Source organism: Marmota flaviventris, chromosome 10 (assembly GCF_047511675.1).
Source record: "Marmota flaviventris isolate mMarFla1 chromosome 10, mMarFla1.hap1, whole genome shotgun sequence".
Classification (NCBI taxonomy): domain Eukaryota; kingdom Metazoa; phylum Chordata; class Mammalia; order Rodentia; family Sciuridae; genus Marmota; species Marmota flaviventris.
This window is the reverse complement of record NC_092507.1, coordinates 112,782,836-112,810,372: the sequence shown is the minus strand read 5'-3', so window position 1 is coordinate 112,810,372 and position 27,537 is coordinate 112,782,836. Positions and strand designations below refer to the sequence as shown.

General features: G+C 35.6%; 1 protein-coding gene across 2 annotated transcripts in view; it reads left to right on the top strand.

Moving 5' to 3' along the window:
- Atf6 (activating transcription factor 6) overlaps window positions 1-27,537 on the top strand; it is a 241,778-nt gene that overhangs the window by 18,466 nt on the left and 195,775 nt on the right. Inside the window, exons 3-8 of one of the 2 annotated variants that reach the window (XM_071618244.1) lie at window positions 1,603-1,736; window positions 9,729-9,816; window positions 11,651-11,757; window positions 16,011-16,140; window positions 17,374-17,577; window positions 23,405-23,625. In XM_071618244.1, coding sequence (XP_071474345.1) covers window positions 9,768-9,816; window positions 11,651-11,757; window positions 16,011-16,140; window positions 17,374-17,577; window positions 23,405-23,625 — 711 coding nt within the window. In that variant the 5' untranslated portion in view covers window positions 1,603-1,736; window positions 9,729-9,767. The remainder of the gene's footprint in view (window positions 1-1,602; window positions 1,737-9,728; window positions 9,817-11,650; window positions 11,758-16,010; window positions 16,141-17,373; window positions 17,578-23,404; window positions 23,626-27,537) is intronic. The other variant, XM_027922484.2, reaches the window with a different exon arrangement.

Below are 27,537 nucleotides of genomic sequence, written 5' to 3'. Positions count from 1 at the left end.
GGAATGATGAATAATGTGATGTTTGATTTTCACCCTAATTATTGCAAGAAGGTTTCAGGATAACTGGTTTAGGCTAATAATTTAAATTTAAATGATGTTCATGATCAAGTATGAAAGTAGTCATTTTGTAGTTAGTAAATAGGACAGTACAATTTCATTGATCTTGGTATGGGAAGACTTGTATTCTAAGCTTGGCTTTAGGTGTGGGTAACCTTGGAAAAGTCACTTAATGTCTCACTTCTTGTTTTTAGAAATACTTTACTGCATAAGGGAATTGGTGTGATATTAAGGGGTTTATGTGAGTCATGGACCCCGTCAAGTAGAACTTACCAACTTCTTTTTTAAAAGTTATATATTCTTACTGTAGAAAACTGAAAATTAGGTATATCCTTATTTTTTGCCTTTGATTATTTAGAAGTCTATGTAAAAGCTATGATAGTAATACCTTCAGTTCTCAAAAATTTCTTAAATTTTCTTTTTCCTCTTCTTGATGAGTACGTATGAAGTTGATTAGCCTATGAAATTTTTAACTTTGTCTTGTTCTGTATAATGAATGAGATGCTGCTGTACTTGGGAAGTAAATCAAGTGAGCACAGTAATTTATCAATCAGGTTGAATATCACTTTATTTATTTATTTTTTTGATACTGGTGATTAAACTCAGAGGTGCTTAACCAATAAGCCACATCCCCAGCCCTTTTTTATTTAGAGACAGGGTATTGCTGAGTTGCTTAGGGCTTTACTAAGTCACTGAGGCTGGCTTTGAACTCATGATCCTCCTGCCTCAGCCTCCTGAGCCACTGAGATTACAGGCATGTGCCACCATGCCTGGCTGAATATCACTATTTTTTAAGCTCTTATTAACATGAGTATAAAAATATATATGCTTACCCAGTAAATTTCAGATATATCTCAAAGAATGACTTAGAATTGTTTTACTATGAATCAAGAGAAGAGAAAGAAACTCATGTTATATTTTTAAAAATCAGCGTGTGGGATTTTAATGGTTTTGTTTACTCTTTGAGATATTATAGATTATGACCTGCTGATTAAATTGACTTTTCTTATTGGCTGGTGGACTAAGCAACTCTGTTTCTTTCATAACCTCTTGGTCCTGCCACGCATGGTGGTGTTCACCTATAATCCCTGCTACTCAGGAGGCAGGAGGTTTGCAAGTTGCAGGCCAGCCTGGGCAATTTAGGGAGACCCTGTCTCAAAATAAACGGGCTCAGTAATAGAGCACTTTTGGGTTAAATCTCTAGTACTGTAAACAAACAAACAAACCAAAAAACCCTTCTAGATACCGTTTCTTTTAAATATTATCAAGAAATGGTGTGTTAAATTTGAAAATTTCTGGGAAATATGATTCTGATTTTATAATTCACATTTTATTACATTATGGAAGTTGCTCAAAGTCAATTCCTTAATTTTTCCATTATAACATGAAGGAATTGGATTAGATAATTTCTTAGGGTCCTGGTATATCTTCCTTCTTTTACATGATGGAAGAATTTCCCTTGATAAGTCATAAGTGCTAATGTGTTTTATCTCACATGAAATGGGCCTGTTACATTTCCAACCAGATAGAATTCTTTTGTTGTAGAAGGTATTTGACTTTTTGGTTGAAGACTGATCAAGTCAGAACCATCTGTGAAGTCAGTTATACCAATCAATGAACATGTTTAAAAGGACTGCTAGCATGAGGGCCAGCAGCATTATTAAATTTACTAAGAAAGTGTAAGTATTTTTTGGTTGCTACAAGTCTGCTTAATTTTTTTTTAAAGCTCTGTCCCCGCTCCCTTTTTTGTTTTGAGTGGTGATCCTGGGGATTGAACCCCGGGCCTTGTGCATGCGAGGCAAGCACTCTACCAACTGAGCTAGATTCCCAGCCTAATTTTTTTTTGATATGTAAGTTCAAATAAGAGAAAAAAGTGAAAGGAAATTGATTTAATCAATTTGATTGATGGTTCTTTCATGACTTAAGTGTATTTTTTTTAATATTTATTTTTTAGTTTTAGGTGGACACAATATCTTTATTTTATTTTATTTTTTTTATTATTAGTTGTTCAAAACATTACAAAGCTCTTGACATATCATATCTCATACATTTGATTCAAGCGGATTATGAACTCCCATTTTTATCCTATATACATATTGCAGATTCACATCGGTTACACATCCACTTTTTTACTTACTGCCATACTAGTAGTGTATGTTGTATCCTGCTGCCTTTCCTATCCTCTACTATCCCCCCTCCCCTCCCCTTCCCTCCCCTCCCCTCTCCTCCCTTCCCATCTTCTCTCCCTACCCCATCTACTGTAATTCATTTCTCTCTCTTGTTTTTTTCCCCTTTCCCCTCACTTCCTCTTATATGTAATTTTGTATAACAATGAGGGTCTCCTTCCTTTACCACGCAATTTCCCTTCTCTCTCTCTTTCCCTCCCCCCTCCCGTCCCTGTTTAGTGGTGATCTTCTTCTCATGCTCTTCCTCTCTATTCAGTTCTTAGTTGCTTTCCTTATATCAAAGAAGACATTTGGCATTTATTTTTAAGGGATTGGCTAGCTTCACTTAGCATAATCTTCTCTAGTGCCATCCATTTCCCTGCAAATTCCATGATTTTGTCATTTTTTAGTGCAGAGTAATACTCCATTGTGTATAATGCCACATTTTTTTTATCCATTCATCTATTGAAGGGCATCTAGGTTGGTTCCACAGTCTAGCTATTGTGAATTGTGCTGCTGTGAACATTGTTGTAGCAGTGTCCCTATAGTACGCTCTTTTAAGATCTTTAGGGAATAGTCCAAGAAGGGGAATAGCTGGGTCAAATGGTGGTTCCATTCCCAGCTTTCCCAGGAATCTCCATACTGCTTTCCAAATTGGCCGCACCAATTTGCAGTCCCACCAGCAATGTACAAGTGTACCCTTTCCCCCACATCCTCGCCAGCACTTGTTGTTTGACTTCATAATGGCTGCCAATCTTACTGGAGTGAGATGGTATCTTAGGGTGGTTTTGATTTGCATTTCTCTGACTGCTAGAGATGGTGAGCATTTTTTCATGTACTTGTTGATTGATTGTATGTCATTGTATAAATCTTTCACCTCTTTTGTTAGGTTGATTCCCAAGTATTTTACTTTTTTTGAGGATATTGTGAATGGGGTGTTTTTCCTCATTTCCGTTTCAGAAGTTTTGTCGCCGATATACAGAAATGCCTTTGATTTATGCGTGTTGATTTTATATCCTGCCACTTTGCTGAATTCATTTATTAGTTCTAGTAGTTTTTTTGTAGACCCTTTTGGGTCTGTTAGATATAGTATCATATCATCCGCAAATAGTGATAATTTAAGTTCTTCTTTTCCTATTTTTACGCCTTTAATTTCTTTCGTCTGTCTAATTGCTCTGGCCAGTGTTTCGAGGACTATATTGAATAGAAGTGGTGATAGAGGGCATCCCTGTCTTGTTCCAGATTTTAGAGGGAATGCCTTCAATTTTTCTCCATTCAGAATGATGCTAGCCTGAGGCTTAGCATAGATAGCTTTTACAATGTTGAGGTAAGTTCCTTTTATCCCTAGTTTTTCTAGTGTTTTGAACATAAAGGGATGCTGTACTTTGTCGAATGCTTTTTCTGTGTCTATTGAGATGATCATATGGTTCTTATCTTTAAGTCTATTGATGTGGTGAATAACATTTATTGATTTCCGTATATTGAACCATCCTTGCATCCCAGGGATGAATCCTACTTGATCATGGTGCACAATTTTTTTGATGTGTTTTTGTATCCGATTTGCCAGAATTTTATTGAGGATTTTTGCATCTAGGTTCATTAGAGATATTGGTCTGTAGTTTTCTTTCTTTGAGGTGTCTTTGTCTGGTTTCGGAATCAGGGTGATGTTGGCCTCATAGAATGAATTTGGAAGGGCTCCCTCTTTTTCTATTTCCTGAAATAACTTGAAAAGTATTGGTTTTAATTCTTCTTTAAAGGTTTTGTAAAACTCCCTGTATACCCATCTGGTCCTGGGCTTTTCTTGGTTGGTAGTCCTTTGATTGCTTCTTCTATTTCATCCATTGATATTGGTCTGTTCAAATTGTGTGTATCCTCCTGATTCAGTCTGGGCAAATCATATGACTTAAGAAATTTATCGATGTCTTCACTATCTTCTATTTAATTGGAATATAGGGTTTCAAAATAATTTCTAATTGTCTTCTGTATTTCTGTAGCATTTGTTGTGATATTTCCTTTTTCATCCTGTATGTTAGTAATTTGAGTTCTCTCTCTTCTTCTCTTCGTTAGCATGGCTAAGGGTCTGTCGATCTTATTTATTTTTTCAAAGAACCAACTTTTAGTTTTGTCAATTTTTTTCAATAGTTTCTTTTGTTTCAATTTCGTTGATTTCCGCTGTGATTTTAATTATTTCTTGCCTTCTGCTATATTTGCTGTTGTTTTGTTCTTCCTTTTCTAGGGCTTTGAGATGAAGTGTGAGCTCATTTATTTGTTGTTTTTTTCTTTTTTTGAGGAATGACCTCCAGGCAATGAATTTCCCTCTTAAAACTGCTTTCATTGTGTCCCATAGATTCCGATATGTTGTGTCTGTATTTTCATTTGTCTCTAAGAATTTTTTGATTTCCTCCTTTATGTCTTCTGTAACCCATTGATCGTTCAGTAACATATTGTTCATTTCCATGAGATGTATGATTTTTCCTTCCTTCTTTTATCGTTGATTTCCAGTTTCATTCCATTATTATCAGATAAAATGCATGGTATTATCTCCACCCCTTTATATTTGCTGAGGGTTGCCCTATGGCATAATATATGGTCTATTTTTGAGAAGGATCCATGTGGTACCGAGAAAAAAGTATATCCACTTGATGATGGTTGATATATTCTATATATGTCAGTTAAGTCTAGGTTATTGAGTGTGATATTGAGTTCTATAGTTTCTTTATTCAACTTTTGTTTGGAGAATCTGTCCAATGGTGAGAGAGGAGTGTTGAAGTCACCCATAATTATTGTGTTGTGGTCTATTTGATTTTTGAACTTGAGGAGAGTTTGTTTTATGAATGTCGCAGCACCATTATTTGGTGCATAAATATTGATAATTGTTATGTCTTGTTGGTAAATGGTTCCTTTTAACAATATATAATGTCCTTCCTTATCTCTTTTGATTAACTTAGTCTTGAAGTTGATTTTATTTGATATGAGGATGGCCACCCCTGCTTGCTTACTAGGACCGTGTGCGTGGTATGTTTTTTCCCAACCTTTCATCTTCAGCCTGTGTATGTCTTTTCCAATCAGATGTCTCTTGGAGGCAGCATATTGTTGGATTTGTTTTTTTAATCCATGTTACCAGCCTATGTCACTTTATTGGTGAGTTTAAGCCATTTACGTTTAGAGTTACTATTGATATATGATTTGTACTTCCAGCCATGTTTGATTATTTATCTTTTTTTTTTTTTTAATTTGGTTTGTTTCTCCATGATTAGCTTTCCCCCTGCTCTCTGGCTTACTGAGGTACTTCCCACTGTTGGTTTTGGTTATTGTTTTTCATTTCTTCCTCGTGTAGTGTTTTGCTCAAGATGCTTTGCAATGCTGGTTTTCTGGCTGCAAAAAATTCTTTTTTAACTTTTGTTTATCATGAAAGATTTTTATTTCGTTGTCATTCCTGAAGCTTAATTTTGCTGGATACAGAATTCTTGGTTGGCATCCACTGTCTTTCAGAGTTTGAAATACGTTGTTCCAGGATCTTCTCGCTTTCAGTGTCTGTGATGAAAAATCCGTTGTTAACCTTATTGGTTTACCCCTGAATGTAATCTGCCTCCTTTCTCTTGTAGCTTTTAATATTTTCTCTTTGTTCTGTATATTGGATATCTTCATAACAATGTGTCTTGGCGTTGGTCTACTGTGATTTTGTATGTTTTGTGTCCTGTATGCATCTACAATTTGTACATCCATTTCCTTTTTTATGTCTGGAAAGTTTTCTATAATTATTTCATTCAACAGGTTGTTCATTCCCTTGGTTTTAACCTCTATACCTTCCTCTATCCCGATGACTCTTAAGTTTGTTTTTTTTATGTTATCCCATATCTCTTGGATGTTTTTCTCGTGATTTTTTACCAGCCTTCCTGAGTTGGCTAGACTCTTTTCAAGATGATCTATTTTGTCTTCATTATCTGATGTTCTGGCTTCTACTTGCTCCACTCTGTTAGTTATACTCTCATTTGAGTTTTTAATTTGGTTTATAGTTTCCTTCATTTCTAAAATTATTGTTTGATTTTTTTAATAATCTCTATCTCCTGATAAAGATGTTTATTTGCTTCTTTTATTTGCTTGTGTATTTCATTTTCAATGAGTTCTTTCATTGTTTGAATTTGCTGTCTCATATCCTCTTTAAGATTCCATTCCATCTGTCTAAGGTATTCTTTGAGTTCTTTATTTGACCATTTTTCTGATGCCTCTAGGTCCTCCTGTATATTTAGGCTGTTCTGCATTGTTTGTACTCCTTTTCTTCCTTGCTTTTTCATGCTGCTTATGTTATTTCTTGCTCTGTTTGACTGCTGAGTTACTGTTTACTCCTATAAATTTATTTGGTTTTGTGTGTCTCTGGGGTGACTCTTTTGTGATGGAAGACTATGACTAGACATGATGAGTTTTGTTGCACTTTAGTGTAGATTCATTTGTTTCCTAAACTGTGTACGGATTCTGATGGCATATAACGGTCTGCGGTTTGGTCTTGGGACTTATATTTAGGTCGAATGATGTGGTGGTATTGAGGTTGGTATCTCTTGGCAACCTTGGAAGGTTGCTCTACTGACGAGGGATATTAACAGGAGGATGGTCTGGAGTACTTGGGGGAAGTTAAGGTCTTGGTAGCACTACATAACGTCTCGGAACATTGACCTATACATATTTAGTAAATTACACATAAACAGCGTCGTATTGCTTGGGAGGAAAGGTATTAGAAGGGAAGGGAAGAAGTCACTAAAGAGAATGAGAGTAAACAGATAGAATTCAAGGAAAGGGGAATAAGGAAGTTGAAAAGAAATGAAAAGACAAAAGAAAAAAATAGAAAATAAAAAATTAAAAAAAAAACTCAAAAAAAGTGAAAATAAAAAATAAAAAAATACCAAAAATATTTTAAAAAATTAAAATTTAAAAAATTCAGTCTTAGAGTTCAATTAACTTCTCTTCCAGTAGGTGGAGCTGTGCCCACCGGGCCAGGCTTCTCCTCTCAGTGCGCCGGAACCAATCACTGTGCAGCAGCTCCTCCTCCCCGACTGGGCGGGTCTCCACTCCTGAGTGCCTCTGGCCGTTTCTTGTGTCTAGTCACCTCGCCACTGGCCCCATTCACAGGTGACGCTCACCACAAGGTGACGCTCACCACAATACTGGTTACGCGCCAGGTCTGCTGCTCACGGGAGCCCTGTTTTCTTGAACAACTGGGCACACTCTCCCTGCTTGCCAAACCCTCAGATCCTAAGGTTGTGGAGCTTGGGGCTGAGAGCCCTCGGCGTATTTGCTTGCCCTCCGGTAGCCACGCCCCCGGGAGCTGGTGCAAGAGACCTCAGTTGTCTGTGCTGGTGGGAGCGGTAGCCAGGGGGGTCCCACACCGCGGGTCCTGTGCCACTCCTGAATCCCTCGGTCTGACTATCGCGCTCACGGGAGAGCTGGGAGGGGTCCTTGAGGTTTCCCCGCTGTGTGGAGGGGGGGGCTAGGGGGTTACACACCTGCCGCCGCTGGTTTCAATGAAGTTATCTCCTCCACCGCATTCTGGTGACGTCAGTTCTCTGCCATGTTGGTATCCCATGCGAATGGCAGCATTTCGTTCCCTTTGCCAGGCGACCAAAGCAACGGGTGGGTCCTGACAGGCCCTCCGAAGCCCCGTCTCAATCCTGTGGCCATTGCCTATGAAGGCTTGGTTGGTATTTACCTCCACAGGATTCGGCGGACAAGCAGTTTCCACAGGTTCGTTTAGCACTGAGCCAGAGCAGTTTGTCTGGGAGAGGCAGGCGAATGGGAGCCTGAATTCGGCCATTACGGGCTTGTTGTGTGTTCTGAGAGGAGCAGGCTATTCGCCCCAGATCCACGTTAGCTCAGCAATGCCTAGTGATCTTGAGCAAACAGCATTTAGATGATTTAAGACTCCCTATGCCCGCGCAGCTGGAGAGGTCAGAGACTTGATATCTCTGTGCCTGCCGCCATGTTGGATCTCCTTTATTTTATTTTTATGTTGGTGCTGACAGTTGAACCCAGTGCCTCATGCATGCTAGGCGAGCGTGCTACCACTTGAGCCACATCCCCAGCCCCTAAGTATTTTTTTTTAATGTGAATTTTCACATATTTTCTTTATGAACCTTGTATCAATATTTACTCAGTAAAGAGCAGTCTGATTATAAAAAAAGTTCGTATTCTCTCCTTATGTTACTTTCCCAATAAAAATAAACCATATAATAGATATTTTGCAATAATAATACTGTTCGAGAAATTAACAAATGTTTGTTAACAATTATTAGATGAATTTTTACTTTTCGTCTATAGCTTACTTTCTCTGTTGTAGCTGTTTTATCATCTATTGTTTGCCTTTTGACTTTATTACATTGTTTACTTTTTTATTGTTTGTTTTTCGTTATACCTGACAGTAGAATCCATTTTGACATAATTATAAAAGTTTGGAATATATCTTGTTCTAATTCAGACCCCAGTACCTCTCTTTCCTCTTCTCTCTCCCAATCTCTTTCTCCCTTCTATTGATCTTTCTGCCATTTATCCATAGTTTTTTAAAATTAATTTCTTGTGGCTGTGCACAATGGTGAGATTCACTGTAGTATATTCATATATGTACATATGAAAGTTATGTCTGATTCATTTACTGTCTTTTCTTTTCCTATCTTCCCTCCTTTCCCTTTGTTCCCCTTTGACTTCTCCACTGAACTTCTGTCCCCCACCACCATTTTGCTGTTGTCTCTTATGCCAAACACTGTAAAATAGACTGTTTGGTACTGTCTTGATCTCAAATTCATGCGAGGATTCTGAAATCATGTCAGTTTTCATTTTTATATACACTAGAAGGTGATCAACCAGATAATCCATAAAAATCATTATTTTTAAGTAAAAAAAAATTAACACCTAAATGAAAAGAAACAGAGGGATCCCCTTTAAGAGGTTTGTTTACTCCTCTTTGAAAGTTTTATCTCCTAAGACTAAAAAATATTTTTTAATTCATAAAATTTTAGAAATTTGAAAAGCACAGAACAGTAGTAAAAGATAGAATTACCCTGTGGTAAGTTACTCTCTTTATGATTCTTCTGTGTTTTTTTGGTATATGTGTATTCTTTCCTTTGTATATAGAGATGATATGAGGAACAAGCCCTTTGTTTGGACTTGTTTTCCTTAATGCAATGGGAAAACCTATTTTGTTGGAGCTCCCTTATGACAAAAGACACATTTTATGACTCTTTTAATGGTCTGTTCCCACAGAAAAGAATAAATCCAGCTAAAGCTTTTTGGAATTGGTACCTCCTTTCTAATTTATTACTGTGTTTTAAATAACTTAATTGGTTTATCTTTAGACTCTCTAAGATGTAGTCTCAAGATGAACCAGTTGACTTGGAAAATTCTTTTTGGCTAGGTTTGGTAATAGCAATTATATTATTTATGGCAAATTGTGTTTGATAGTTTGATTTCAAGTTGTGTTTCTTTTATTATAATATTCTTTTACTGATTTGAAACCTACAGGAAAATAACTTCGATCATCTTGATTTTGATTTGGATTTGATGCCTTGGGAATCAGACATTTGGACCATCAACAACCAATTCTGTACTGGTAATAATGTGCTTTGTTGATAAAAACGTTAACTAGACCATTTATTTTATAGTTTGGTAATACTTGAAATTAGGTGGGTTACTTTGGTGGGGTAAAAGATTTCAGGAAGCATGTATTCCTACTTCTGATATGACAATGTATAAATGAATTTCTTGCCAAAATGAATATAAAGAATTTCATAATAATGTTTCAGTAGAATAATGAATAAATAATTCATATTAGAAATAGAAATATTGATTCAAATTATGAATAATAAATATCTCTATAAGAGATTAACCCATTTAGGAACCATACAGGACTTAGGGAATCAAAGAGAAGAGGTTGGGGTTATCAGAACCTAGGAATTTGTTGGGGGAATCTCATGTAATTGGTGTACATACCTCTAAGAAGATTGTACCACTTGGCTGATGTTAACATCTTTAAGGGAGCTCAATGAGGTAGGGTTCAGTGTGCTGGAACCTGGAGCAGACTGCCAATGATGGAGTAAAGCTCACAGGAAAATAAAGAAATATTTTCTGCTACCTTCTAGCACCTATCCAGTATCCTCTGTTAACTGGAACTAAAAGGAAGCCAACTGGGAAATATATAATAATTTGCATTACAGATTATAGGAGGTAGACTCAGAGTGGAGAGACAATGGATAAATAACCAGCACATTACTGCATCTAAATTCTTCCTTAGCCCCTTATCCTTCCTATTTCCCTTCCTTTTATGTATGTATTTATCTTGCTCAATGCCTGTCTTCCCTTATAGAATATGGGAGACACAAAGTCAGTGTTCTGGTTGCTGTTGTATAGTGAACTACTCTAAATCTGAGCAGTTTAAAAACTGTTTTATTAAGTTCCCAGAGTCTATGGGTCAGGAATTTGGCTTCATATATACTAGGCAAGTACTCTACCACTGAGCTATATCCATAGTTCTTTTTAAAATTTTATTTTGAAACAGGGTCTTGCTAAATTGCTGAGGCTAGCCTCAAACTTGCCATCCACCTGTCTCAAGCTTCCAAGTAGCTGGTGTGAACCCCTGTGCTCAGCCTAGACTCTGCTTCTTGCTAGGAAAGTGACAAAATCACATTATAGAGGGTCATGAGGGACAGTAGGTATTTTGTGGCTTTGGAAAACACTGTCTGTCATCCCCGATTCTGTGGTATCTTTGGCCCTTTGGAATATTGCCTGGGCTGTAGTTGCTCAGTAAATTTTTTATAAGGTAAATTAATAGTTCAAGAGATATTTTTTGTGAGTTTTAATTGTTTTGTCAAAATACTTTTAAAAATGATTCTTTCCTTTTTCTTGGGTTTAAAAAATTGGGGAAATGGATTTCATTTTTTGAACATGGTATAACATCCAAAAGATACAAAAGTTTATACAGAAGAAAAATGTCTCCTTCTGCACTTATTTCTCAGCCAACCAGTTCTGCACCCCAGAGACAACAACCATGGTCATCAGTTTCTTCTTTACTCTTTCAAAGGATACAGATGCAGTGTATACATTTACACATACACAACTTATTATATGATTGGAGGCTTACTACTATGCCATTTTCTGCATCTTGCATTTTCATTTAATAATATATTCTGGTGACCTTAACTTCCATATATGATTGATTTAAAAACATTTTTTTTAGTAGTCAATGGACCATTATTTTATTTATTTAAATGTGATGCTGAGAATCGAACCCAGTGCTTCGCACATGCTAGGCAAGTGCTCTACCACTGATCCACAACCCCAGCCCCATATGATTGAATTTTGAAAGTAGATTTTACCTTTTTTTCTCATTGATTTTATTCTGAGTTTGTATTGTCCAGTGAGAAAAAAAATCACTTCATATTTTTCAGTTAAAGATATTAAGACAGAACCTCAGCCACTTTCTCCAGCTTCCTCAAGTTGTTCAGTCTCATCTCCTCAGTCAGTGGACTCTTGTTCTTCAACTCAGCATGTTCCGGTAAGTAGCCAATCTTTTACATGATTTGGGTTATAATGTTATTTGGAAAATATATGCATCAAGTGGGAGGGGGCAGTTTAACATTTACTAAGTGCTAACGAGGAGCCTTATGTTTCCTTAGGAAAGACCTTTTGGGAGCTAGAAAGTTGTAAGTCTTTATGTTCTTGCCTCCATAATTTCATTGAGTTTTACCAGTATTTTTTTTGTTTGTTTACTTCTTGTATCCCTCTCTACTCCCTGTTAGGATATGTATTCTTTAGGATATGGAAGAACATAAGATTGTCAGACTTTTATAGGTACTTGGTCATAGAACCTAGAATTATCTCTTTAGTTTAGGAATGCCTAACACTATCTTTTGAATGGGCTAAGGTTTTTACAAAAGTCCTGTAGCTCCTATTGCTTTTGTTCTCCCTCAAGATAAAAGCCATGATGTCAAGAAAAGGAAGTACCTGATTTTGGTAATGGGAAAAGAGAAGATACAAGAAGAAGAATCGAGTTAACACTTCAGTATATTTTCTTTGCTTTAAATTGAGGCATCTTTATTTTGGTAGGCTCTGTATTTCTTCAACTACTAAATTCTGATGATTCTATCTACCTTATGACTTCAGGATTCTTTTTTGCTCCTACCAGGCTTTCGTCATCTTATCTGGATTAAGTCAATAGGATCTTAACTGGTACTCTTTCTCCCAAACTCCTGAACCTTTCTTAGCAGAGTAATAATCCTCAAAGAGAAATCCTTCAAAAGCACAAACTTGACCATGTCATTCCTTTGCTGTAAAACCTTTTAACAGCTTCCCAACCCTTACAGGATGAAATTCAGATTCCTGGTGTGTTAGGGCCTCTATTATCTGACCCATGGTTAGCTTTCCAGTCTTCTTTCTTACTGTCTCTCCTGCTTTCACGCTGATCTTACTTAAACCCTGGAAGAATTCCTGCCTGAAAGCGTCAGTGTGTTCCATTCATTCACCAGCTGTTCTAGGAGCTGTCTCTGACACTGGCAGTGAATAAGAATAGTGAGATCTCTGCTATTTCAGTTTTAGATTTCTGCCCATTCTTTTTCTTCTCCACAAAATAGCCCTATTTTTGTTCTTTCAGAAAAGTCATCCTTTAAGACCCACTTCAAAAATTACTTAGTGTCTGAAAGTTTCCTTTGATTGCCACTATTAGAAGGAAGTACTCTATGGTTCCGTAATTTCTCCAAATGATTTAATATTTAAAAAATGTAATTTGCTTTTGGAGTCAGAAATACATAATATTGTATATTCATAAAAGTCTGTTTGTTGGTTTTGTCTTTTCTGTCCTTTCTTACATAACAGCATGTTGTATACCCTGTTATTTGTTTTTAACTTTATTTCTGTTATGTGTTTTCCTTAGGTGTGCTTTAAAAAAAAAAAAACAAAAAACCCCCATGTTTTTAGTTGTTGATGGACCTTTATTTTGTTTGTTTATTTTTATGTGGTACTGAGGATCAAACCCAGTGCCTCACACATGCTAGTTAAGGTAAGCGCACTACGAATGAGCTACAATTCCAGCCCCTAGGTGTACTTTTTTGATAGACAAGTTATTGATTGGCCTATTGACTTTTCCTTTCCTTTCTATGTGATATTCCTTTTTTTTTTTTTGTGAGATAGAGTCTTTCTAAGATGTCCTGGCTGGCCTTGAACTCCTGGGTTTCAACTGATCTTCTGGCATAAACCTTGAGTAACAGACTACAGGTGCATGCCACTGGGTTTGGCCTTTATTGTTCCCTCCTTCCCAACTCAAAACAGGGTTTTCACCACTTAGGTTATATAAGAATTCATTAGTTTTTTATTCTTGTTTTCTTGCTTATATTGATTTTTTTGTTTGGAATAATCTCAGATTTACAGAAATGTTGCAAGTACATTAGACGATTTTTTCACTAAACTATTTAAGAGTAAGTTGCCAGTCTGATGCCCTGTCTCCCCAAATACTTTAATGTCTCCTTCCTATAAGCCAAAATATTTTTTATATCGCAACAATGTAGCATCAAAATCAGGAAATAAACATTGATACATTACTATCTAATCTTCAGCTCCTATTTAAAGTGTATCAGTTGTCCCAGTGATGTCCTTTAGACCAGCAAAAGGATCCAGTTTGGAGTCATATTGGATTGTCTTGTCTTTTTAATTTCCTTCAGTCTGAAATAGTTATTCATTCTTCATTGACTTTCATGACCTTGTCTCTTTTGGAGATCATAGGTTATATATATTTTGTAGAGTATCCCTCAGTTAGATTTGTTTGATATTTGCTAAGGGCTGGATTCAGGTTTTGTATCCATGGCAAGAATGTTGCAGAAGTGATGCTAGGTTCATTTCATTTACTTTTTGTTTTTATTCCAGTATTGGGGATTGAATCCAGAGGTGCTTTACCATTAAGCTATAATCCAGGCCGGGCTTGGTGGTGCATACCTGTAATTACAGCAGCTCAGGAGGCTGAGGCAGGAGGATCCCGAGTTCAAAGCCATCCTCAGCATTGGCGAGGTGCTAAGCAACTCAATGAGACCCTGTCTCTAAATAAGATACAAGATAGGGGGCTGGGAATGTGGCTCAGTGGTTGAGTGCCCCTGAGTTCAATGCCTGATACCAAAAAAAAAAAGAAAGAAAAAAAAAAGCTATAATACGTCTAGTGGTTTACAATGAGGCCAGCCTAGGCAACTTAGTGAGACCTTCTCTCAAGATAAAAAAATAAATAAAAAGGGCTCGGGATATAGCTTAGTGGTAGAGTACCAGGGGTTTAAAAAAAAAAAAAGTTTATTCTGGTATCATTTATTAAAAATTTATTTTTCTCACTGATTTCAATTTTATTCCCATATTTTAAATTTACATAAATGGTACTATTTAGACCTATTTCTACTATTTATTTTTAAAAATTAGCACTATGTTAATATTAATTCATAATATTAATTATCTATATATCAAATCTGTTGCATCTAACTTTGCACATTTCAAGTATATGTTTACTGCATTTTACGTACATCACAATACATATTGTCACACTTGTGGGCCAGTGTGAGAATTCCTTTGGGATGTATGCCCAAGAGTAGAGTTGTTGGATGGTAGGATGTATAGATATTTAATTTGACATGTGCTTCCTTCCATATGGCTCTACAAGGTCATTGTAGTACCCTGCAGGCCAGTCAGCAGTGCTTGAGTATCCCTGTAACTTCTCTGATAATGCTTGACATTGTCTGATTTTCTAATTTTTGTCAGATGTTGAACCTTTTTTTAATTTGCATTTCTTGGATTACTAATCATTTTCGACATTTATTTACATTCTCGTTAGCGTTGGACTTCTGCTATAAATTGTTTATTCCTGTTCTTTGATATTTTTTCTGTTGTTGTCTTTTTCTTGTTTATTTGAAAGAATTCCTTGTATATTAATATATTAAGCTCTTATTAGGCTTAATATCTTTTTCACTTTCTATTATTTATCACCTTTGTAGTCTTAAGAAATTCTTAATTTTCTTTTCTTTGTGATATTAGGGATTGAACTCAGGGACACTCAACCACTGAGCTCCATCTCTGGTTCTTTTTATTTTGAGACAGGGTCTTGCTAAATTGCCCAGGCTAGACTTGAATTTATAATCCTCTTGCCTCAGCCTCTGGAGTTGTTGGGATTATAGGCCTATGCTACAGTGCACTCAGGGGCACACTCAACCATTGAGCCACATCCCCAGTCCTATTTTGTATTTTATTTAGAGACAGGGTCTTACTGAGTTGCTTAGTGCCTTGCTAAGTTGCTTAGGCTGGCTTTGAACTTGGAATTCTTCTGCCTCATCCTCTTGAGCCACTGGGATTGCAGACATGTGCCACCGGGCCTAGCTTATTTCTTTAATATAAGGGGATGGCATAGACATATTCCACATTTAAAAAAAATTTTTTTTTTAGTTGTATATGGACACAATATCTTTATTTATTTATTTATTTATTTGTTTTTATGTGGTGTTGAGGATGGAACCCAGGGCCTCACACATGCAAGGCAAACACTCTACCACTGAGCTACAACCCCAGCCCCATACTCCACATTTTGAGTTAGTTTTCCTTTGGTATTGATTGATAATGTTGACTTATCCACAGTCACTTAGTATTTAGCATGTAGTTTCTAGTATATCACTTCTTTGCCTTTGAAGAATTTTTCTATTTATATATGGATGTCGCCTCTCTTATTAAGCAAATTTATGCTTAAGGATTATACTCTTCTGCATTAAATTGTTTGTTTTTATTTTGCTGCAGGAGGAGTTGGATTTGTCTTCTAGTTCCCAGATGTCTCCCCTTTCCTTATATGGTGAAAATTGTAATAGTCCTTCCTCAGCAGAGCCACTAAGAGAAGATAAGCCTATCATTGGTGCTAGGAGCAAAACTGGTATTACTCTATCTCCTAATTTCTCTATATATATTTCCAAGTGAGCTTAGGTTCATTTCTTTCTTTTTCTTTTTGGTACCGGGGATTGAACCCATGGGTGCTTAACCACTGAGCCGCATCTCAAGCCCCCCGTTTTTTTAAATTTTGAGTCTGGAACTTGCCAAATTGTTTAGGGCCTCACAAAATTGCTGAGGCTAGCCTTGAATTTGTGGTCTTCCTGCCTCAGCCTCCCATGTTGCTGGGATTACAGGTGTGTGCTACCATACTTGGCATTAGTTTACATTTCTTAAAAGAAAATGTTGGATTAAGCATGTTTATTAAACTGGCTTGTTGTTTTTAAATTATTACACCTATGTTATTTGTTATATATGATTACTGCAGAGAAGAAAGGGAAGAAATAATCTCCTTTGATTATCTCTTTAAGTTTTTAAGTACCAGGCATTGAATCCAGGGGTGCTAACCACTGAGAAACATCCCCAGCCCTTTTTCTTTAAATTTTGACACAGGACCTCTCTCAGTTACTTAGGCCTTGCTAAGTTGTGGAGGCTGGCTTTGAACTTGAGGTCCTCCTGCTTCAGCCTCCAGAGGTGTGCACTAGCACACCTGGATGATTATCTCCCTTTCTTTTTTTTTTTTTTTTTGTGTGTGTGGTACTGGGGATTAAACTCAGGGGCAGTTGGCCACTGAGCCACATCCCTAGCCCTATTTTATATTTTATTTAGAAACAGGGTCTCACTGAGTTGCTTAGTGCCTTGTTTTGGTTGAGGCTGGCTTTGAACTTTCAATCCTCTTGCCTTGCTCAGCCTCTTGAGCCACTGGGATTACAGACATGGGCCACTGCACCTGGCTGATAATATCTTTGTAGGTGAAAAAACTTTAAAATAGACTTTGACTTAATCATCTTCAGGAGAGTTTTTAGTTTTGATTAAAGATACTGAATGTGAGGGTCATTTTATCACAACATTTATTAACTTATTCATCTCTAAGCTTTATTCAGTGATTTCAGCTATTCTCCTTTACTGTTCCTTCTCAAAACTACAGTTTGGTCAAAAAGGAGGATATCAGATTAAGGAATTTTCTTTGGTCTTCTCAGGTACATGGTAGGTATGCTTAAACTCCAATGCAAGATAGTTACTCAGAAGTCAAGATAATGTATAAAGTGTTTAAATAAAATCTGTTTTCTAGGACTTGCTCAATTGCCTTAGATTGATTTGTGGTTTGTTTTTTCTCCAGAAAATGGACTGACTCCAAAGAAAAAAATTCAGATGGGTTCAAAGCCTTCAGTTCAGCCCAAACCTTTATTACTTCCGGCAGCACCCAAGACTCAAACAAACTCCAGTGTTCCAGCAAAAACCATCATTATTCAGACACTACCAACACTTATGCCATTGGCAAAGCAGCAACCAATTATTAGTATACAGCCTGCACCCACTAAAGGTACTATTGTGGAAATTGAGGCTGTATATGTTTATTTGGAAGATAGTACAAAGATTTTGTCACTTTTTAAATATATAAATAATTCAGGTTATAATTACTGAACATGTGTGGTGTGTCAGGAATTGTCCTTGCTTCTGACGATGTTGCAGAGATGACTAATATGTGGTTTTTGTCCTAACAGAGAGAGCTCTTCAGATCAATTATATCCAGTACTTCTTTTTTCTTACAGTTTTAATTGATACCTGTTTTCAAGGCTTTTTTGTTTTTTTTCTTTTTCCTTAGTATTAGGTTTAAACCCAGGGGTGCTTATCCCTAGCCTTTTTGATTTTATTTTGAGACAGATATTTTGCTAAGTTGCTCAGGCTGGCCTTAAATTCCCAAATCTCCTTCCTTCCTCCTAAGTAGCTGAGATAATAGTTGTTTGCATCCATGGCTGCTTAAAGTGTTTGGTTTTATATAACCACTTGAAATGTAGGAGTTAAGATAAAAGATTGCCATTTTATTCTGAAAATTTGTGGCCGTGGGTTTTTTTTTTTTTGGTTTTGTTTTGTTTTAAGGAGTGATCGGTATTTAAAGTAATATATTCTATTTTTGGTCATATAGGTATGTTTCAGCGTAGAGTCTGGTTCTTTATCTCTGGGGAGACTGAATGGTTTAGTAAACAGGGCATTAGGAAGAAACCTAAATTCTCTTCAACTAGCTAAGAATTTGTATTTCTGTATTTTATCCACCAGATGGCCTCACATACTTGGGATTCTACAAAAATTTTAGGTTGACACTGAAAGAAGTTCAATGAGGATTTGGTGCTACTCACATATGGGAATCACTTGCTTATGGCAATCTTTTAGGCAGCTTAGTTATATATTGATATGTATATGTATGAATATGAGAAAGTTTGTATAACATTATTTTCTCTGGATTTAACTTCTTGGCACCAAGTAGTAGTAGGTGTTACTGAGTATGAGTTGTAAATAAACATCAATGTAACGTTTGCCTTCATGGTTGTATTTATAGTTGTTAGCTCATTTTTTTGAAGCTTAATTTTAATAAAGGCAAGGTAATGTATTTGAGCTCCACTGTTAGCTTTCTTCTATTACATGGTCATAGATAATTAGACACTGATAGAAAGAAAGGAACTAAACAGAATAGATGGATTCTACCAAAAAACAAAATGAAACAAAACAAAAATAACTGAAATGCCTGCCATCTCAGTACAGAGTCAAATTTTTTTTTCATATGAAAAATAGTAATCTTATAGAATAGATATTCTTGTGATCTATAACTGGGTGTTAATGTTCATAAACTCCTTGAAATAAAGTGAAAGATTTATTATATGCTTATAATATGGGTTTTTAAAGAGATAGTCTCAAAAGCTTTCATTAGAATCTCAAAAGGATCTGTGTCTTTCCAAAGACTAAGAATTTTAAACTCACAAAGAACCTCATTATCGTTCCCATAAGCTATTAGAGCACATCTATAAAAAGTAAAAGTCTGGCATTAATATGACAGTGTGTAAAGAATGGGATATTCCTAAGAGTTTGTTCTTGGACCATTGAATATGTTTAAGTGATAGAAGATCTTACCTATACCAGGAAGACAGGTTGTTCTTTTCTGAACAGTTTCTTAGTTCTAGAAACTGGAACCACGCATTATTTAGAATTTCAATGATTTCCCATGATCTGAAGATTATTTTTTGTAACCATGTGTTAATAGGAGGCACTGAACCTTGTTTGTTTTTGTAATACAGTATAGAGAGGTGATATTATTATTTTACAGATTAAATATATATCTTTCATTTATTTGAGAATGGGAAGGGAGGAAGAAGAAATGTAGGTAAGGAATTTTATAGTTTATCAGTTTCTGCATTAATAGATTTTACCATTGAAAAACAAGACATAATTCCCATATGGCTAAATCCTAATTCTCTAGTGTGGAATGTAAAACCTTTCACAGTTTCTCTTCTGTTTAGTTTTCTAACTTTACATTATTAATATTATTTTAATTTATTTATTAGTTGTAGATGGACATAATACCTTTATTTTATTTATTTATTTTCATTGGTGCTGAGGATCGAACCCAGGGTCTTGCATGTGCTAGGTGAGCGCTCTACCGCTGAGCCACAACCCAGCCCCTCTAACTTTACATTATAATATTACATTATAATATTACTTTTTTCTACAAGCCCCTTCTTGTGACTCTCATAATCAGTCATTGTCCCTTGAATTCTCTTGGTTTTCCTAGTACGTTTTTTTTTTTTTTTTGGCTCACACTATTCTATCAACCTGGTACATTTTTTTGCTTCTAAGTTCTGCACATGTCCTTTAAGATTAATTTGAGTAGTGTGGGCAAAAATACGAAAGTCTGGAATGTAATGAAAATGGACAGCTAGGGCTGGGATGTTGCTCAGTGAAAGAACACTTCTCTAGCATGCATGAGGCCCTAGGTTCAATCCCTAGAACTGAAGTGGGGCAGGGATGACAACCAGGATGGAGAATAGATATGTTAAAAGTATAGAATTGTGGGGCTGGGGATTGGCTCAAGCGGTAACACGCTCGCCTGGCATGCACGGGGCGCTGGGTTCGATCCTCAGCACCACATAAAAATAAAATAAAAAAAGATGTTGTGCCCACTGAAAACTAAAAAATAAATATTAAAAAATTATCTCTCTCTCTCTCTCTCTAAAAAAAAAAATGTAGAATTGTAGGCCCTGGTAACTGGATGGTATGGAGGGTGGATGAAGGATAGAGAGGAAGATCTACAGTGTCTTCTGTATTTCTGTCTTGGGCTTTTTGGGTAGGTGATATTGCAATTCATTAAACAGGATGGAAGTAAGATTATTTTTTTGAAGAAGAAGTGAAGCTGAAATTTGAGCCAGGTGGTTTGGTCTGTGTAATTAATCATTATATTGCTGCTAAAAGAATGAGATGTGTTCTTGTTCTCATGAATTCCCTACCCTTGAGGAGTTAAATTTACATAAACAAGTAACAGTTACTTTGAGAACTAGTGAATTAATAATATATGCAGTGTTCTTTAGAGAAACTGTTATTCTGAAAAGGTGTTAGTATACATAATATTTTAAGCTCTTACTATGTGCCAGACACTCTTCTAAGTGCTTAAGTACATTATCTTGAGGATAGATGTATTTCCATTTTATAGGGGAGATAACTGGCACAAATTGTTTACCCAAAGTCACACAGGTATTCTATTTTAGGCAGAATAGGTATTTGATAAATGTTTGATACATGGTTTGCAATCTGTGAAGAAAGTTGAAAAGGAAGAAGTGACTATCAAAATCAGTGAGTCATACATTGTCAGAAGTCTCCAGCATCAAATCCAGCTGACTTTCATTAAGAGGATTTGCATGTAATGCCAAGGAGGATTTTGAGCATGCTAAAATGGATAAACAGTTTTTTTGGTATGTCCTTTTTATCTGTTTCCACACTAGGAACAGTAGTAATTATGTTCCACTGCTATTAAAAGTCCCAGTCCTTTGCATTGTAGTTTGTGGTCTGGTCAGCATTTAGCAAGTCACCATGAGAATTTTTTGTTCTTGAACACATTTTAGTAGAAATTTATTTCCTTTCATTCTTTCCTGAATGGGAACATGCCTGGAATATATAGGGGGTCCTTGTCCTAGTTGCTGGATAACTTGAGAATAGTTGAAACTTCTATGACTAAAGGACTTGATGTACCACGTGGCAAAAAAAGGAGCCCTGGTAGAACTTGAGCCACATTTGTTGCACAGACGTTGCCTTGAGAATCCTCCATCTCTTTCTCTCCAAGTTGCAGTTCTCTCAATAAGGAGATGGTGATAACTAGACAGAAGACAGGATAAACTTGGATTATTTTTCTTAATTAATTTTTTTTGAGAGAGAGAGAGAGAGAGAATTTAATATTTATTTTTTAGTTTTCGGCGGACACAACATCTTTATTTGTATGTGGTGCTGAGGATTGAACCCAGCGCCGCACATATGCCAGGCGAGCGTGCTACTGCTTGAGCCACAACCCCAGCCCTCTTAATTAATTTTAAGCAATATTACAGCTGCCTGCATGCATTATCTGCCAATCCTTTAAATCTATAACTGAAGTTAGAAGTCTGATGATTTCTTTGAAAAAACTTAATTCTGTTTCCCTTGTCCTCTCTTCTTGGGAGTAGTCCCAAAGTTTTGGGCAGGCATTTTTTTTTTTAATCATAATTTTTAAACTAAGAGGATATGGAACATTACATCACTTCTCAAAATATTGGTTTAAGTCAGTGGTTTTCAATCTGTGAACTATAGATCCTGGAGTATGGGTCAGAGGGTTGGTAGCCTTGTGACATTTTGCAAGACATCCTCAAATCCACATCTGTAGCAAGAATTTTCTGTAGATTTTAATTGTAATTTCTTACTAAGTATTACTAAAAACCTAATCCTTGGTCTTATGTTTAAATTTATATCTGCTTAGGGGCCATTTCCCCAGTTTGTGTTTTTATGTCATAATAGAAATGAGTACAAGAGAAAATGAGAAGATAAAAATGTTTAGCAATTATTTAAATAAACTGTATATATTATAAATCTATAAAATTATTTTTAGATCTTTCTTGCTAATTTACTAATTTATCTAGGATAAAATGCTGTTAGTTAAATTCTATTTTTTGTGTGTTTTCTAGGTCATCTGAAACAAAGACATTAATTTTATAACAGTGATCTTTTTTAACCAAGAAAGATGTTCTAAAAAAAAAGGTGTTCTAAAACGTTATTTTGATTTTTAGTTTTTCCTAATTCTTTGAAATACCAAGCTGAATTTTATGAGCCATGTTAAACTGTCCGAAAGTATAATACTTTTTTTTTCCTTAAAGAAGAATTATAAATTTATATGGAAATTTAGTTGCTTGTTGCTATAGTACCTTTAGTTTGCTAGCTAGGCCCAAGCAGCTGTGGATATTAGGCCAGGCTTTCAGCACCTTATAAAATTGGTCAGATCTGAAAGGAAACACTTAGCAGGCAAGTAAAACTTTTAATAGATCAGTGTTATGAGTTGTATAAGTTTTCTTTAGGGTAAAAATACTAGTTCTCAGGTAAGCACAAGTTTAAAATACTGATAAATGTGAAGGCTAAGAAAAGATTTGAAGGCCTTTTTTTTGGCAGGGGTTGAAAGAGTTGGTATTATCTACAGACTTTTAAATTACAGATTTATGTTTACGGTGTTTATTAGCTAAGAATTCATCTAAAATGGTTTTAACTTTTTTGGTATTTGTAGTCCTTGTTATTCCATTTTTCAGTAGCTTTTCAGTATTGTATATGTTTATAATCATATAATTTAAAATATATGGTTCTTTGTGTTCAGTATAAAAGATTTGTTATTTATAATATGAAAAATCCTTATAGCACTAGTACACTTTAGAGGTTAATACTTAGAGGATCTCTCTTTCTATATATATAGTAGCAAATTTGGTGTGTATGTAGTTGAAAAGGTAAATATGAAAAATACTGTTTTTTATATTTATTTTTTTTGTGATGAGGTCTCCCTGTGTTGCCCAAACTGGGCTCAAACTCCTTGGCTCAAGGGATCCTCCTGCCTTAGCTTTTCAAGTGCTGGGACTACAGACATGCATCATCATACCCATTTTGGAAGTATATTATTAGTGATAACTCCAAGAGGATGGTTTCATTAAAAACACAATAGCAGAATGTATGGTGCTGTTGGTTATGTTTTACTTGCTGGTGTGAAATTCCTCAGTGTTGATCTTAGCTATTATGTCTGCAGAAAAGACCTAGATTTTAAACTGTTTTCCCAGCCACCATAGTTATGTACTCTCTGATTTCTCTTCTTTTTTCTAACACAGGTCAGACTCTTTTGCTCTCTCAGCCTACTGTGGTACAACTTCAGGCACCTGGAGTTCTGCCCGCTGCTCAGCCTGTCCTTGCTGTGGGTGGGGGAGCCACACAGCTACCTAACCAGGTGGTGAATGTAGTTCCCGCCCCTGTGGTGAACAGCCCAGTGAATGGAAAACTTTCTGTGACTAAACCTGTCCTACAAAGTCCCATGAAAAGTGTGGTTTCAGATGTAAGTTTAAAACTTCATCCTTTTTTAATGCCTGATTTCTAAAGTCCAGAAATACCTTCTGCTTTTGTTGTCTCGTTTTTCTGTTTTTAAAAGCTTGTTATATTGTGTGAAATAAAAAATTGCACATCTAGTGTTAGGTAGAAAATGAGGGTAAGGCTTATTATGTTTGAATCTAAATGAAAAAAAAATTTTTTTTCTTAAAAATTTTTTTTTTCCATGAAGGCAAATGTTAAAGACTGAGGTGATTTGATGAAAAATGAAGTATGCATACCTCCCTCTTCTTTACTACTACTTTAGAACCCTCTCATCACATTCCTCAAACCTCCTCCACCTAATCATCTATTAATATTTTACAGATTCTTTCATGTTTCCTGACTGAAATGTTTTTAGCAACTCCCCAGATAAGAGTCTGTGGACAACTTTTTAAGGCAGGTTTTATATTTAGCTTCTCTAGACTTCTTGAAGGGTTTTCAGCACTGCATAATGATATTCCTACCCTTAGGAATTCTGTCTCTTGATAATTATTTGGAACTTTCCTTTCTTTGCAAACCTTCATATTTTCTAGCATGTTGTAGGGATTTGTTGTAGCTTATACTTCACAGAGTTTCCTAAGATCTATTATTCTCTAAAGCCAGTTACATCACTTGCCAGCTAACTTGCTTTCTTTGAAAGTGACTAGAAATATTTTGTTATATATTCCACAGTGAGCGAACATCCAGGTCCTAAAATATAATCAAAGTTTCATCATCTAACAGTAGATTCTCTCAAATTTTGACAAGCAAAGCCTATATATTTTCTTTAAAATAAAAATGGATATTACTAGTTGTTAATATTGCTATTTCATCCTTTCTTCTAAAGGACTTTTACAAAATATTTTATGAATCCAGTGAATATGCTGGTTTTTTTTTTATCAGACCACTCTCTGATCTGCCTACCAGAATTCATTAACCATGGTGTCAATTACCCATTTAGTTGTGAATTTGCTCTACTATCGCATAAACACAACCACGTAATCTCAAGTGGCAATATTGTAAAAACTCATAACAAAGAAATACTGTCTAGTGAGAGTAGAACACCCAAGTTCTAGAAAAGGGTCCTATAGTTTGTGTAAATACTAAAAATAGTGCATGCCAAGACATGGTATAGGCAAATTACTGTCATAATAGAATAGAGAATATGAACAATATGGAATTAGAGTTGACTATTAGTTTATTTTGAGGACTAGAAAAAGGTAAGCACAGTGCTTACAGCTTAATAGATACTAATGTATAGGATGTGTTTCAGTTGAAGGTGGAACAGTACAAAGCAAGGTTTTATTTTAAAATATTTTGTAGGCATGTGGTAAGCACAGGATAAAGAAAGCAAGATTGGAAAAATATGATAGAAGCTGGTTGTTTTATTTTTTTTTCTTTTGGTGTATGGGAAAATTTATAAAATATTGTAAAAGAACAGTAATAAGAAAAATCCTAAAATATTCCATGGTATTTACTATCAAAAAAGTTGTACAACCAATAAAAAAAGAGTATGCTTTTCAGAGAAGACTAGAGTTAAGAATGAGGAAAAAGGATATAAAAAACATTAAAAAGGATCCCTTTAAATTTCCTTTTAATACTCTTTAAATTATGAACTTGAATGTTTCTTATATAATATACCCAAATGAAACTTAACAATAGAAAATATTTGAAGTTAATTTATGTAATATGTTAGGACATTTAAAATATTTTTTAAAAAATAATTTGCACATAAAATAAAAAATAGCATGTGTGAAGAAGCCCTGGGTTCAATTCTCAGCACTGCAAAAAGAAAGAAAAGAAAAAAAAAAAGATAAAGACTAATCAGAACTTTTAAAATATATAGGTCAACAGTACGATATAGTTGTTAAAGTCTGTATTCATGCATTTATGACATCCCGATCTTGGACAATCAAGAGGAACAGAGCTAGGAGGGGAGGGTGTCTGGAAACCATGTTATAGGAAGAGGAGTGGTTTAAGGATTGGAATGATTCAGTAACGTGAAGAAGGCTGAAAGTAACTTGGGAGAAATCTTCCAAGAAGTGAAGGTTGTCATGTGGAAAATAAGAGAATTTTTCTAGAGGACTTATCTAGAACAAGTACAGATAAGTTATCTGAGTTGGAAACCAGAGGAGGTCTTTTTTTCTTCTTTTAGATTCATTATCTAAATAATGAGCATCTGAATATTGGCAATCATCATTGTATGCTGCTGACCCATTTATAATCTGGAAACATATTTCAGTTAATTATATGTTGGTATATTAGCCAGACATATTTTATTAGTTCTTTGATGTGAAAGATCATGTCTCTTCTGCTTTTGTACTCTTAAGAAGGCTCTGAAAATTTATTGAGTAATTTGCTGTCAAACTTGCATTGACACTGAGGAACTAGGGGATGTGTGAGATGAGAAAGTGTCACACTATTAGTATTAGCTTGTTTTTAGCAGTATTTATTGGCTAGCTTTCTAATTACTTTCCAAAAATTAGAAGTGACATTATTATAAAAGACTAACTCAGGTACTCTGTGTTTAGTGCTAGAGACCTAAAGACTATCAGAATAATTTTCTAGTCAACTTACATTGAAGTTTTTGTGCTTATTTTTACTTGGCTAGTACATCAGGAAGTGAGCCAAGACTTTTCAGCAAAAGTTTTTTAGTAGAGGTTTTGACTATTTATTTCAACTAAAGAAGCACCAGTCTGTCCTATCAGCTGGCCAACACATTCAGGAACTCAAAAGTAAATCTCTTCCAGAAGGAGCTGCAGAAGAGAACTTTGATATGCTTATATAGTCTTCTGTAAGTTGGTTGACCTTAACAGTATATGTGCTTGTTGAACTCAAGTCACATTAAATTAGGATAAGTTTGAATTAGTATAAATTTCTAATTCACAAAGAAAATTTTTTTATCATATTTTTTTTTTTTTGTATTTTTTAAACCAAAAGTGTGGAGAAAAAGTTTTAATCAACCTTGTGGTTTTGTAATGGTGACATGGATACTTTTTTCCTACCTTTTAAGTTCTTTTGTTTGGCTGGTTTTACTCTCTAGAGGCCTCCTACTGCCATAAGTAGCGTTTTTAGCATACCATATTCTGCAAACTGCATTAAGTGCCACATTTTCTGTTATGAAACAGTTGGCCTGGTTCAAATTATAATTTCACTCTTCCTGCCTTTTACTGGTAAATCTGTTTTGTTTAACAAAACCTCACCTAAGTTTTCAAGAATTATGGTTTGTTTTTGGCTCTGATCCTGATGGAAAAAATGAACGTGATCTCTCATTTCAGTTTAGAAATTCTCTATGCAGTTTGTTAATAAATGGTAATCTCGGAACTACAAAGTTGACTTCATAGGAGAGCATGCTTATCTTTCTCTAAAGGGCAATTGAATGTTGCCAGATGTTGAACCAAAGGCTTGAAAACAAGCACTGTGTTTGTGTTTCAATCTGCATTGCACTTACTAGTTCCTCCTACCCACCATAATCCCAAAAGTTTATGAAGTGTTACTGCCTTGGTTTGAAGATTATTGAATTACATTATTAGGATTGTTACAAAGGACCAAGAAAAAATTGGTTAAATTATACGTATTCCACAGTGGGCTAAGGTGGAACAAAGACTCCTAGTGGAAATCAGGTTTGAACAATGGAAAGAAAATTATCAAGAATTAGAAATAACCTTACATGGGAAGATGATTAAGAGGTACAGACTAACAGGGTGCAGTGGCATCTGCCTGTAATCCCAGTGACTTGGGAGGCTGAGGCTGGGGGTTCACAAATTTGAGGCTAGCTTCAGCAATTTGGTGAGATGCTGCCTCAACATAAAAAATTAAAATTAAAAGGGTGGAGAGTGTAGCTGAGTTGTAGAGTGCCTCTGGGTTCAACCCCTAGTACTACCCCCCGACCCTTCCCCAC